Below are 14,767 nucleotides of genomic sequence, written 5' to 3'. Positions count from 1 at the left end.
GCTGGATTTTACAGATACTACGGGGGAAATAATTGATAAGAATGCAGTGGGCATGTCCAGTGATATTTCCCTTTTGGTCTGAAGCTACTGTCCGCATTAATTTTGTATTGGATAAATCCTTGTTATCTGCAGATGCTCATGTACTTTTAAATTATATTCATCTTGTACGGGACTTTCAGCAGGACACTAAGAGAGGGTTGTGAGAGTCCTTATGGTTGCCAAGAGATTTAAACTTTGAGCCTGGAAGGACAAAACATCCAACATATATTATGCAATGGCCCGAGGACCTTACTGCCCTTGCAACGTTTAAGCCTATTTCTTATAAATGTCAATTTTGTTTGGATATCTATCAGGACACATATCAACTTACATGTTTAAAACTGAGGTGGATGTACTGATGGCCACTGTATTATTAATATGAGCTCTTGTTGGCTTGAGGACCAGAGATGCCAACCAAATTTTATCTTGGCCCCAGACTCCTAACCAAAAGTTGTTGGAGATAATTGAGGTGGATAGGGAGATAGGACAGGATCTTTTCTGTGGTCGAATCTTTACTATGGAATCCATTCTCTAGAGAGGTTAAACTGGCTTCACCTTTCTTAGTTTTAACTGGGCCGTTTAAATCTTTTTGTGCTTTCAGATGAATTTAAATATAAAGGAGTTTCTCATTCTTAATCTATAGTTTGAGCTCATGTTTTCTTTTTATAATGGAATAATATTATTATATTAATGATATATTATATTTTATAGTTTATCAAATCCTTAAATTAGTATTAACCAGCATATTATATTATTATCATTAACGTGAGCTCATGTTTTCTCTCTCTTTTCTTTTTGTTCAACTTGTTAAATAAAGCATTGTGGATACAGGATTTTGGGGGCACCAGCTATGGGTAAATGAGGGCAGACTGGGGCACAAATGAGGACGTCTCTAGTTCAAACTTTGCCTCTGCAACGAAACCATTAAGTGGCCTTAGGGAAATGACTCTCTATTGGCCTCTGTCCTGTGGGGGATAATACTGCAGAGTTATCCTACAAGGCCAAATGTTGAGTACTGTATTGTTACGACTACCCAGGCTGTTAATGGTTTTTAAGTGGTTGATTAATCTCAGGTTTTGTAGTCTTTTTAATCTGTGAGGGGTTTCTTGGTATTATGCTGATGTTTGCTTTTATGACATGTTGCTACTTTTTGCTCTGTGTTTTTATGACATATTTTACTTGTTTTTACAATGTATTGTTACATGCTGTTCTGTGTTAGTTTGTTTTTTTAATGTTGTAAGCTTCCTCAAAAACTATGGTTTGTATGCTGGATATAAATATTTTAAGCAGAGAAAATATTTGTGCCTGCTCCCAACAACTGTTCTCATCCAAATTCCCATAATGCTGCCACCCACTAACTTGGAATAGGGATAATATTGAGGAATCACACTGTACTGCTTAACAAAAGTCAGATGAAGAAAATTCCTTTCCTCCCCGCACATTGCACACTAAATCTTATGTGCTATACTTCTGATCTCTTCTGTGAAGTTTTACAGGCTCCTGCTTCTTTGAAAAGCAAAATGCAACAATTCTCATTTCACCAGTTTTAAAGCTTCCCGAAACACAAATGTCTAGATTAAGCACCAAAGCAAGAAGGCACAAACATGGAAAATTATAATTTTTTAAAAAAATCTACAGGAAGCTTGGGGTTTTTGGGGGGTGCGCGACGGGGTGGGGAGCATGGAGCCTTATATCAGGGAGGGATCTGCTATAAGCCCTGAAAAGGTTTAATATGTAAGGGCCAATGGATATTGGAGGGCATACTGAGCAAAAGATCCACTGTTGGAAGCAGCAAGTCTCCGAATACCAGTTGCTGGGAATCACAAGTGGGAGGGAGAATGCTGTAGTAGTCATACCTTGGTTCTCAAACGCCTTGGTACTCAGACGTTTTGGCTCCTGAACACTGAAAACCTGGAAGTAAGTGTTCCAGTTTTCAAACGTTTTTCAGAAGCTGAACGTCCATTGTGGCTTCTGATTGAGTGCAGGAACAAGGATCCACTGTACTTGGGTCCTGCTTCTGGGCTTCTCATAGGCCACAATGAGAACGGGATGCTGATCTATGATGGGCCATTGGCCTTTTCTGGCAGGCTCTTATGTTCTTATGAGTGAGTGTGGCAAGATAACTACCACCCTTGCCCATTGCTCTCTTAGTACGTAGGAAACCAACAAATGAATGGGAAACAAGAATCATGTAAGTGTGTAGGTGGAATGCTCTATCCAAGGCTCCCCATGAAACCCCTGGAGTCCCCCTACTACTTACCCAAGTGAACCTACTTATGCCAGGTCTCTCTATTTCTTATTGTCACACTCTCTATATTCAGGGAAACATATCTCAGGCTTAATAAGATAGGAATGTGCCTTTCACCCACACAAGCACCCCACTTTGTGGTATAAAGCAACCAACCAAAGAGTAAGTCTTAAATTAAACCTAGTTTCTCATTTCTTTCAAAGCAAGGAACTATGGCTACCAGCTTCAGAACAAACCAATATATTAAACCATGGTCTGAAGTTAGTTTAATAGCCTGGCTAGTTCTGAAGCTGGTAACCATAATTTTCCACTTCAGAGAAAAGAGGAAACTACGGTTAGAGTTTCCTGGTTTAACTGCAGCTCACAAAGAGGCCGTGTGACAAGGAAATAGATGGCATCTTAAGCTGGAATAAAATATTCTGAATGCAGCCAATGCATTTCAAACTATCCTATAAACTAGGATAATTTGGGCAATCAAGCAGTATTTGATTGGAAGGGATGCTGGAAAACATTGTGATGGTGTGATTGATTTTACTGGTGTCCTTATTTCTGGACCTTTCAGCATTTTGCTTTCTACAGCCATGAAGGTTAGAAAGACACTTCTCCCCAAACCTGAATGCTGACATGGTCTCAGAATAGTACAGATGTGCCAAAATCTGTTCACTGGGGATGTGCTTCTGCCCTTTGTTCTGAAACAGGTCCCAAACTTTTGTGTGTGTGTGTGTGTGTGTGTGTGTGTGTGTGTGTGTGTGTGTGTGTGTGAGAGAGAGAGAGAGAGAGAGAGAGAGAGAGAGAGAGAGAACTTTAAAAGAATTTTCCGTGTTGTGAACATGGAAAGTTCCTTTCCTCTATCATCCTATTCAGAATCCAAAGTGCATCTAGACATCAATTCTCTCTTACCCCCCCCCCCCTTTCTCTCGCCTTGCCTCAGGTAACTACAATTTGTCCAAATAATCAACTACTCACTCCACAGAGCCAAAGGCTTCTGATCTATATAGGTCTCATAAAAAAAACTTTGGAAGATTTCATTAATCTTGCCCCTTTCTATTGTCAATTCCCAAGCAGGTTTATATACAGCCAAGATAACATTCTTTAGGCCCTCGATCATTAATCTTATTTCCAGGCCCCTTTCTTGCCTTCTCAGCATTCTCATGGCAATATTCTCTCAGCCCTATGAAATATAAATGCTATTTCCTTGTTATCAGTGTCTATCAACTGAACTTAATCTTTGTTATTTCAATTATGGTGGCCTTGTCTGGGGGAAAAAAAATCATTTTGTCAAGGTGAAATTAAGAGTCGACCCCAACGGTGTAACTATCTATTTTGAGTTAGAGGAAAGTATAAGGTCAGTTTGCTTGCATCTACAATATTTCCCCCTTAAAGTTAGAATCATCACTCGGTTGAGTTTGAAAACATGAGCATGACACTCGCCTGCTTACTACTGCTTTCCTATTTTCACCTCTAGCAGATCAAGTTATTTTAAAACTGACCCACACTGAGGCCCTATCCTGGGGCAGCCAACCTGGTGTTATTCAGATGTTGTTGGACAACAGCTCCTATCAGCCCCAGTGGCCAATGGTCAGGGATGATTAAAACTGTAGCTCATCAGCATTCAGAGAGCACCAAGCTGGCTATCCCTGCCCTACCCCAGGGATCTTATATTGAAACCAACATACGCCAACATGGTGCCCATCACACCTGGCCATAGGCCATGCTGGCTGGAGGTAACAGCAGCCATACTCCTATGAAATTGTGCAGGATGTTTGGAGGAACCTAGCGGGGTATAGCTGGAGATGGCCACATGCCAGGAAGAGCAGAAGAGAGGGTCTAGTGGCAGTGGTATCTCAACCTGAGCTTGGGGCGACAAAGATACAGGGCTGGTTTGAGGACATGTCTAAGACCTGGATCAGGAGAAATACACAGGTAAGGGTGTTAAACTCAGAGTGTGGGTGTGTATATAGCGTATGGTTATGAAGTGTTCAAATTTATTTTCCCTTCCTCTGTATGACTTAACTGTCATACATCTGACATACAACTGTCATAAGGACTTAACTGTCCTTATACATCAACCTTCCCCAGTCTGATGAATTCCAGATGTTTTTGATTAGCACTCTCATCATCCCCAGGTAGCACATCTGTGTTGCTGGGGGCAGATAAGAGTTGTAGTTCGAAACTTCTGGAGGGAACCAAGGTGGGGAAGGACTGTTTGGATATGGGACTGTCAGATTTACATCACTTTCAGCAGGACGTTTAACTATGAAGGAGAAGATGTTAGATATGTCTGGCATCCCGATAGTTGAACGCTTTCCATCTTTTCCTAAATACACTTAACACAGAGCTATATATAGTTCTTTACATGGATAGATTGATCAACATAAGAAGAACCAAAACACCATTTGGCTCCATAATAGTATAACAATAAGATTTAATTTATTAATTAAAAGACTACCTTGCTTCTACCTATAGATTTTTTTAAAAACACAGGCTTGAGGAATTGAAAGCACTAAATCATTACATTAAGTGTTGCTTATAATGCCAGAATTCCAAAAGATCTCTTTGTCTCAGCTAAGATGTAAAGTAGTTTTTTTAAAGCCAGTCACAGTGCTAAGATATAAGTATAATGAGAACTCAATAAAAAGAATGTATTATTTACCAAGAAATAATGATTTCTCAAATTACATCTGGATTTATCGTGAATTTTTTCCATGCAAAATCTAGGGGACTGCTAGTTTCCCTCTAAGCTCAAAGTACACTTCCTTCGCCAATCATGTAAATCTCAGTTTTATTAAAGAAAATATTCAATTAACCCCTAATATTCTACATACCCAAATCTAATTAGGCATGAATAAGAAATGGAGTAAAGCTATAGTAAACACACACATTCTGACTTCATTACTATTAGATTATTGGCTTTCCCACTGACATTATCAAACAGCAAATTCATTAGGGTGCTTCCTTGATATGCGGTTCCCTTACCAGAAAAGCTGGCACTAAGGAGAAATTAGATGGCCAGTTATTTAAGCAATTCTCTAGGAAGAACAAAGCAACCATGTTGGAAATTAGTGGCGAGTTATAACTTTGTGGCAATTACAACAAAAAATGTTTCCCAAGAGGAAGAGTTGGCTGATGTACTCCTAGCTATATGCCTGAATGTGCAGCAAGCTGAACCCTCAGGCTGCCTCACAGACAGGGTTCAGCATAAAAATAATATGGCACAACCAAGTAAGTTAAAAATGGGTTGGGGGAACCTCTGGCCCTCCAGTTCCCACTGGTTGGGGCTGATAGGAGTTGGAGTCTAGCAGCTTTGGGCAGAGGGGAGGCACAGATTCCCCATCAATGGCTTCAGAACTCTGTTCCCATTTCTAATGCACAGTCCTGCCCCCTAGGCATGTGACATAAGGGTGGGGTTTGCTTCTCTGTGCTAGAGTAACAATCTGACGAGTGAATGCTGACTGATATGTACAGGCAGAGGACAACCTAGACCACTCAGTAACAGGTGGAGATGTCAAACCTGTAGCAGTAAGCTTGGAACAGGGGAATAGTGTAAAGAAGTTGACTTGCTTTAAATCTAGAATGTGAGTCCTGGTTTTGCCATCGAAGCGATATGAACTGTCTTTTCCTTTTTAAAAAATAATATGTTAAAAAGAACCGTCTGACATCAGTTCAAATAAGATGTTCAAATTGCTAGAATTAAAATGTGGGATGTTTCTTTTTGGAATTACAAGTTTTAATAAAGCTGAGTGGGTGCATTCCAGCTTTCAAGTCTGAATTGCTGCGCAATAAATTTCGAAGCCCAGGATTGGGGGGTGGTGGTGGAAATGAAGTCACAAAGAGCACTTTTTATATGGAAAATGAATGCCATAATAATAAACCAAGTTGGCTGCTAACATAATTTCACTCCCAACTTCAGCCTTCTGACACAGAAAACATACAGACTAGATAAGATCACGCTCAAATAACAGCAGTTACTGACACCAACAGCTGGATGAGTTCCTGATTAGCTACATCACTTAGAACAGTACGCTCTGTACCAAGGATAAGTGCAAGTTTTAACTCTAAGCTTTCTAATGGGAAATGTCTGAATGCTGGATTTTGTGAAATCCTGGGGATTAACGAATCCACAGATGTTTTCTGTATTTTACTGCATGACAATGTGCCATCAAAATTTATTACAGCTTGGCATAACAAACAGCATTCATCTGCTTAGATGCGACACTCTAGTGTTATGTATAAAAATGACTGGGGGTAGAATCTGCCAAGCGCTGATTCCCGACAAGCACCACTGAACTGAAGCAGGGTTGAGCATTTGATGCTCCTCCATTTGCTTGCCTTGTCAGTGTTATTTTTTAAATCCTGGGTGATATTCAATCACAATTAAAGTCCGAAATAATGCAAGTTGGGTGTAATTCTTGTGAACATCGTGAAACTTCATCCATTCACTGACGGACCAGTTCTGCTTATTTCTTATAGAATATTTCTTATATAATTCACATTGGAAAATATGAGGAAAGCCTCTTCTCAAATTGTGAAAATTACGTATTAGTGAGGGTTGTTTTTTCTTTGCCTAGTTTCCAATTGAATCCATTTTTGCTCTCCTATTTTATAAAACTATCCCTGGAACAATTGTTAGAAATTTCCCCCTTTAAACAAGCCTAATGAAAACTGGGATTCTTGCTGCAATACACTTCTGTACCTTGGATGAGAGCATATAGAACAGGGGTGGTTAATTCGAGATGCTATTGAACTACAGCCCATTATTCCTGGCAATGCTAGCTGAAGCTGAGGGAAGACACAGTCCAGTTATATCTGGAGAGCACCCTGTTAACCACTTTTGCCTATCCTTGCTTTAATCAACCAAGTATAAGGTGTCAGGGATCTTGGAGAGTCTTAGTCCCTGCAACACCATGGCAGCTTGCAAGTTGAGCAAAACAGCTGGCCTGATCTTTGCTATGCTACAGTGAAAGGGTGATATGGAAGAAGCCAACTGAATCTCATTGGATCCTTGCTGCTGATTCTGGATTGGCTCATCTGCACTAGACCTCTCACCAAGTCACTTCTGTGACAGGCACTTGCAAGCTTCCTGATGGCAACTGTTTGGCCACTCCAGGAAGCAGGATCCTAGATGAGATGGAAGCTTGGCCTGATGGGCCTTTCTTACGCAAGTTGAAGCATAACTTACCAAATGCCTACCTGCTAATATTCAAACTGGAATCACTTTAAAAGAAGCCACACCACTGGTGCCTTGGAAACATAACAGAATAATATTTAATGAGCACATACCATGGCTATAATTGTAGTAGACCCGTTGTCCCCTTCTCGGTTTTGGAAGCGACACTGGTGTTTCATCTGCTGGGAAGTTGGAGAACTTGCACTCCACAAACAGGCGTTTTATTGTGTCATCCATTGCAACCTGGGATTCCGTGAGACTGAGGGATACTATTTCAATCCGGATTTTTTCACCAGACTATTACAAAAAGAAAGAAAGAAAAAGCAGCACAGTATATACTTCTTGTCATGCTAAAATGTCACAACAAACTTGCACATCACACCAGATGTTTTGGATGATGAAACATGACTGATAGTTTATGACAGAGCGACAATGAGGTCCTGAGGCACTGGGATTTGTAGTTAACACTGTCATTGCAACAGACCTATAGATTTATATTTTATGCTGGGAAAACCTCTTTGCCAGCCCTGCTGCTGGTTATGGTTGAGGATTGAACCTGGAACCTTTAACATGCATTGATGCAAGTTGTTGCTTCACATCTCAAAGACACCTTTCTGGGCCACATGTACTGTTCTCAACTCACCAGTATTGCTTAATCTTAACCGGGAACTGCCATTAGTTTTAACTATGATTTATTTGAACAAGTCAGGATCAGAAAGTAGAGTTTGATCTTGGCTTGTTTGGACAAACCACAGTCTAAAGCAAAAACATCCTGATTCAGATAAAATGATAATCTGTGGTTAGTTGCAAGTGGGAGCTTCTGATCTTGCTGCTGTGCTGAACTAGGAGAGTCGCAGCAAAGCCTTGGAATTAAGTGCTCCCCCTCCCACAAGGCTGGGAGGAGGAATAAGCCATGATTCAATTTCATTTCCCTCAATTCCTGTACAAATTCATGGTTTTAAAATACTGAGTGGCAAAACAAGCCAACTTCAAACAATGGATTACTGAATAGTTATTTGTAGCTGTACTTTATTGATAATGTTAATGTGTATTGTGTATTTTGCTTAGAGGCTTTTATGATTAGGCAGTCTGCACATTCTGTGAAATAAAATGTATAAATAAATTTATTCCTCCTCCTGGTTGTGTGGGAGGAGGTGAGGCGAGTGATGGAGCCCAATGGTTTGCTCAGGTTCACAAAGGCTAAACACTAAACAATGGTTGAATGTTACTTGCAAATCCTAAACTGTGTTATATATATATATATATATATATATATATATATATATATATATATGTGTGTGTGTGTGTGTGTGTGTGTGTAAAGGACCCCTGAAAGCCACCGTATTTTTCACTGCAAAAGACACACCTGACCATAAGATGCACATAGTTTTTAGAGGAGGAAAACAAGAAAAAAATATTCTGAATGAAACAGTGGATGTATGATTTTTTTAGTGAAGGCTGTAGCTATGTGATCTGATGGTGAATTTGGGGTGACCCAATGCAAAAATCCTGAGGATCCATGTGGATCCGTGCTTTGTAACCACGTTTTTGCGCCATTGCGGTCCCAGGCAACAGTGAGTGCATGATTTTTTGGGTGCAGGCTGTAGCCATGGAAATGCTATGTGATCTGATGGTGAATTTGGGGTGACCCAGTGCAAAAATCCTGAGGATCCAGGTGGATCCATGCTTTGTAACCACGTTTTAAGTGGGGAGGGAAGGAAAAGCACTTAAGGGACGAGGAGCACATGTAGGGTGTGTGGAGGAGGTGGCTAACAATGAAGGAGAGGGGTTTAAGGGGAGAGAGGAAAGGAAGGCAAAAGTTCCCCCTGCCCAAGCCAGCCCCCCCCTCCCCCATCTGCATGTTTTCCGGCTGCCTGCAGGTCCCTAGCACGCTTCCCTGGACGCAGCAGCAGCAGCACCAGCACCAGAGCATGGAGAGGAGGAGGTGGCAGTGGCAACTGTGGGTTGCGCTCCTAGCCGTCGGAAGGTGAGCCGGGTGGGTTGGAGCCTGTGCGCAGTGTGACTAGGAAGGAATTAGCAGGAAGGACACAATCCTTTCCCCTCTGCTTGCCATGAGGGCAGGGGATTTCCCTGCTCTTTGTTGCATTTGTCTGCCACCAGTCTCCTTGCTTAGTGTGTCTGTTTGCTGCCAGGTGACGCTGCCGCAGCCAGCGCTGAGAAATGGAAAGGGGAACACAGCAACCAAAAACACAAGAGGGTGGGGAGTAAGACTCTGCGGCAGGGAGAAGGAAAGGAATTCACTGCAGCTGTGCGCTCCCTGCCAGAAAGGGACAAGAACAAAAGGAGGGGAGCAGCGGCTGACTTTAACCGCCCAGTTAAAACCGTACGTGGCGGGGAGCGCAAAACAAAATAGGAGTCGCAACTGAATCCTGGCGCTACAATAATTAGGCAAGGGGAACAGGGCTGATGAACAGACGGTAGCCTTGGGATGCATTACAGATTGAGAGGCTCCACACACAAGGACACTCAAACACCCCCTTTAACCACGCGCTCTCCCGTGCAGCAACATGACTCACACGCCTCCACACACACACCAAAATATGCCCGATTCAAGAACCCCAGCAGTCTCCTCTCTGCAGCCTTCTCTCCTCCATGACACATGATCTGATTTTCGCCCCTGCACTCTGACCAGTCAGCTCCAGGGACCACACATTTGCTCAATAAGACGCACAGACATTTTCCCTTACTTTTTAGGGGGGGGGGAGTGCGTCTTATGGAGCAAAAAATACAGTAAGTCCAGTCGCGAACGACTCTGGGGTTGCAGCGCTCATCTTGCTTTACTGGCCAAGGGAGCCGACATTTGTCTGCTGTTTTTCCAGGTCATGTTGCCAGCATGACTAAGCCGCTTCTGGAGAAGCCAGAGCAGCACACAGAAACGCCAATTTACCTTCCCGCCAGGGCGGTACCTATTTATCTACTTGCACTTTGATGTGCTTTCAAACTGTTTTGGGTATATCGCAATGTTCTTTTGTTGCTATGGCCAATGGCTGATGCAAATAAAGTTTCATTCATTCACTCAAACCCTTTTGATGTGCCAAAAGTATGCCACAAGGCAACTTTCCTTTAGAATTTTCATGGGATGACAATGCATCCATGCACACATTAAGTGTGCTGGAAAGGCCTTAAAATTCAAGCATGCAATCACTATGTATTTGGGAACTGCATTCAAAACTTGGTGTGTCAGTCACAAGCCCAAACCTTTGGAGGCATGGATCTCTCCTTCACAGTAACTGATTTTCCTGCCACAAATACCAATGTCCCTTTAGTGCAGCACGAAGTGTGATGGGACCACAAGGGCCACAGCAATGTTAGCTCTACTCAGAGTAAGCCCAATGGGTCAATGTATCCAGAACTTAAGCTGAATACAAACAAACCCAAGGTTTTTCCATGAAGTAAAATGTCTATTTTACCATAAGGGCAAGCATTTACAAAATGATTTCACCATGCAAAGATGAAAGGGGAAAGTAACTTCATGGTGATTTCCTTACATGTCAAAACTGCCAAAGCAAAGTATCTATGGTCATGACCACACCTTGCTTTTAAAGTACATTTAACACACAAATAAACGTACATGGCTTTTCCAAAATAATTATGAGATTTGTTAAGGGTGCTGGGAATTGAAGTGTTGTGAGCTCCTAAGATTCATTGGGGGAAGCCAGGCACTTTAAATGTAGGGTGTGACTGTGACCTATGAGTATACAAGTGTGTTTAAGGTTTGAAAGGCACTGCGCCCTTATTTGGGAAGGGTTTTCATGTCAAATGCTAATAGGGCAGCACACAAACATTTTCCTGAATAAGTCAATGGTTTCAAAGAATGCATAACCACTGTGATTTCAAAATTAGACTACACAGAAGAACATTCAAAGTATGAGATTCTGCTCTTCAAAGAGCAAACCTAGCACCTTGCAGATCTCAGCTGTCAAGTTCTGCTTAACTTTTCTCTTTATGGCTCCCTCTCTACATTAAAGACTATTTCTCCTGTGTGTGGAATTTGAAGGCTTTTGGTTGTAAATTCAAATCACTAACCTTGCAGTAATAATTACAGAATTAGAATAACAAGAAAGGGAGATCAGCTTTCTAGAGGGTTGGCGTTCAAATTGCAAATCAATACAATATTCAAGCTCAACATGGCAATTGTCGATGCGTTTTTCAGAAAATATATTCTATAATTAATCAATTGAATAGCTTGAGTACCCCACTGTAAATAAAAAATAAATAAATAAGAGTCCTTAATAAAGAACAATATTCATTCCTGTCAACCTCTTTCAATATTTGATGAAGTAACTTTACCCCCACCTTTTTTTTCAAAAGACATTTTCTTTTATTATGTATCCTAAGACACTTTAACTAAAAACCCAAATCTGAATATTTCAATAAGGTTGTTTTATTATTCAGTAGATTCATGGAAATTTTACTAGGATGACAGAGAAAATTCCACACCATTCTGTCTCCGCTAATACAGGTACATGGCTTCAGCTGGCAATATTACTAGGATTAGCATAGTATGATGAAATATTTAAAGGAATTTTTTTTTCTAAAAACCTAATAAATCAAATGACTGCCAAATGTCATTAAAGTGATGGTCTTTGACTTGAATATGCTTTTCATATTCAAATTTGAAAAGAAAGAGATGAAAGCCTGGAAAGGTTACTCAGTTTCAACTAATAACCTCAAGCACTCTACATTCACATGCATAAAAAATGAAATTGCCTCTATTGTCTAATTTTACTTCGGAAACAACTCCTTTCGCCTTCTATTGTACAGATATATCAGGAGTATTTTTAAGTGAAATTCAGAGTCATTCCCCTTCCAAATATTTAACTCGACTGTCAAAACCGGCTCATGCTGAGACGGCGGTCAACAAATGAAGTCCAAATGTTGGAGTTATGGATGTAAAGGAGACCCTTTATAATGTTTGATGGAGAAAATAATCAGTACACTTGTTTTATATTAAGGAAAGAAAGGGCTTGCAACAGGAATGGCCAAGGCATATAAATAAGCAGGCTTCACAGGGCTGGATGGTATGGCCCAACAAAGGAATCTGTATGATAAACATTGAGCATGAGCCTTAGCGTCTTTTCGGAGACATCTGAAAAAGAGGCCTGCACTTCCAGAATGCTGAAGGATGGTCCTTAAATGTAGGGAGTGGGCAACCTGTGACCTTGCATATGTTGCTGGACTTCTAGCACTCATCAGCCCCAGCCAGCGCTGCAACAGTTATGGATGATGGGAACTGTAGTACAACAACTTCTGCAGGACCACAGATTGCCCACCCTGAGTTAAAGGGAGTACTGAGATGAGGGCTACTGTTGCAAGGTAGAGATGGTAGCATAGTGGCAGAGTGCATGCCTTCCCTGCAAAAGGTCTCAGGTTCAATCCCCATGGAAGGCTGGAAAAGAAACCCCAACCTGCAAACCTGGAGAGGTACTTTCAGTCAATGCAGACAATAACGAGCCGGTATCAGATTCCCTGCTGTGCAAACAAAGGACAACATACAGAACCCCTGGGTGGGCCCAAACGTCAATGGGCTGTAGCCAATGTTAGTTCTACTTAAAGTAGGCCCACTGAAATGGGTGGGAATGACTAACTTAGAATTTCAGTGGGTCTACCATGAACAGAACTTGGTTGGATGCAACTCAATATTGTTACAGTGGTACCTCGGTTTTCAAATGTAATGCGTTCCAGAAGACTGAGTTCTGAAAGGTTTGAAAACTGAGGCGCAGACAGTCACAAAAACAAATTGGTTGCAAACTGGATCTTGCACTCAGTGGAATCTGCGTGGCATGTTTGACTTCCAAGGCGTATTTGAAAACTGAAGCATTTATGGCGTTTGAAAACTGAAATGTTCGTCAACAAAGACATTTTAAAACTGAGGTACCACTGCATTTTCAGAATTTGGACTAGTTTAGAAATCATGCTAAACCAAATTAATATTACAAGAAAGTCCCCTGGTGATAATGGTTTCCTCTAGGTCCCCTCTCCACCACAGCTCATGAGGTAAGGAGAAATGGCATTGTAGGCCCTGCCACCAATAAAGCATGGCGGCTCTTGGCTCTGCCCACCATGCATTAGAGTTGATGCCTGAGGCAGGGAAGTCTTTGCATGAATACCTCTATGCATGTAGCCTTTAATTGGCTGCTGGAATCCTGAGTGATCTGGGGAGGCCATGTATATAGCAGATCTACACACCAAGGGCTCCCCATGGATGCCCATGCTAACGTGCGGATGGGTAGTGGAAAACTGGGCATGACCAGGAATGGAGCCAGAGATACAGCCCTTTTCCATATGCTTTACCCCTTCCTGAACTCAGGAAAATGTGGCTTGTTCTAGCTGGATCTGAAAGAATGGTCTGATCTTGCTTTCTTTGACTTAACCACAATTAGAATAAGCCACCATTTCCCTGAATTTTGGCTCTAACAGCTAACTGCAGTTTACTCACAACTAGAAATGGAAGCATTCAATCTTCTCACACTCAAAGGAGAAGGGAGTGTGTGAACCCAAAGGCTTGTCATGGCTCATTCTAATAACGCTAAACCATGGCTGAGCGTCATATCTGAATGCAGTCCCTGTAAGCCATTTTCAGCTGAACAGCTTTCAAAGAGGCATACAAAAAACACTGATTTATCATAATTAGAGAGGAATTAAAGTTAAAGCTTTTCAACTTTATTCATTTACCTACAAACCAAGAAATCATGCTTTCTTGCGGTTCATGAGCGCATTTTTTAAAAAAATATTCCTCTGAAGCTCATAATCTTTTTGTCCAACTATAGCCCAGGTGGACCGGGTAGTTATAAAGTCTAAAAATACATACCATATTAGAAACCCCCCAAAACAAAAGCTAGCTTTCTTCTTTTCTTTTCCAGGACCCCCAATTTAACTTAGTGTCTTCTTTGTTGTTGTTTTTACAACATATGGTGCTCTGCAGAAACACAGCCACCTGGAAAGGCTGCCTTGTGCTCTTTAAAGAATGCCGAATGTCCAAATTAATTAAGAACCCTAAGATCTTAATTTAAGGAAAGTGATTATGACAGTTTTCACTAAACTGCTATTAGTGCAAGAAAAGCACACAAAGACTATCTATAATGAAGGAGAAAAGATGTAAACACACCTAGAGGAAAATGAGACCACCACGGAATAAATTGGTTTTGCTAAGATTTGCCTTGTGGGCACATTTGAAGATAACTTGAGAGCTGACAGCAGTAAAATTTTATTGTGATAATTGAAAGCTATATTATTACTCAAAATGATCAAGTGCAGAGGTGGAGATGAGAGCAAGCAATTGTTAATTTTAT

At 41.2% G+C, this 14,767-nt stretch overlaps 1 protein-coding gene across 5 annotated transcripts in view; it reads right to left on the bottom strand.

The window, feature by feature from the left end:
• The window catches only part of RPGRIP1L (RPGRIP1 like), a 77,416-nt gene that overhangs the window by 12,802 nt on the left and 49,847 nt on the right, over positions 1-14,767 (bottom strand). For 4 of the 5 annotated variants that reach the window (XM_077931548.1, XM_077931549.1, XM_077931551.1 and 1 more), the window contains one exon: positions 7,568-7,751. In XM_077931548.1, coding sequence (XP_077787674.1) covers positions 7,568-7,751 — 184 coding nt within the window. Of the gene's footprint in view, positions 1-7,567; positions 7,752-14,767 lie in introns of those variants that run through there. The other variant, XM_077931552.1, reaches the window with a different exon arrangement.

The sequence above is a fragment of the Podarcis muralis genome, chromosome 7 (genome assembly GCF_964188315.1).
Source record: "Podarcis muralis chromosome 7, rPodMur119.hap1.1, whole genome shotgun sequence".
Classification (NCBI taxonomy): Eukaryota; Metazoa; Chordata; class Lepidosauria; order Squamata; family Lacertidae; genus Podarcis; species Podarcis muralis.
This window is presented reverse-complemented; position numbering and strand designations above follow the sequence as displayed.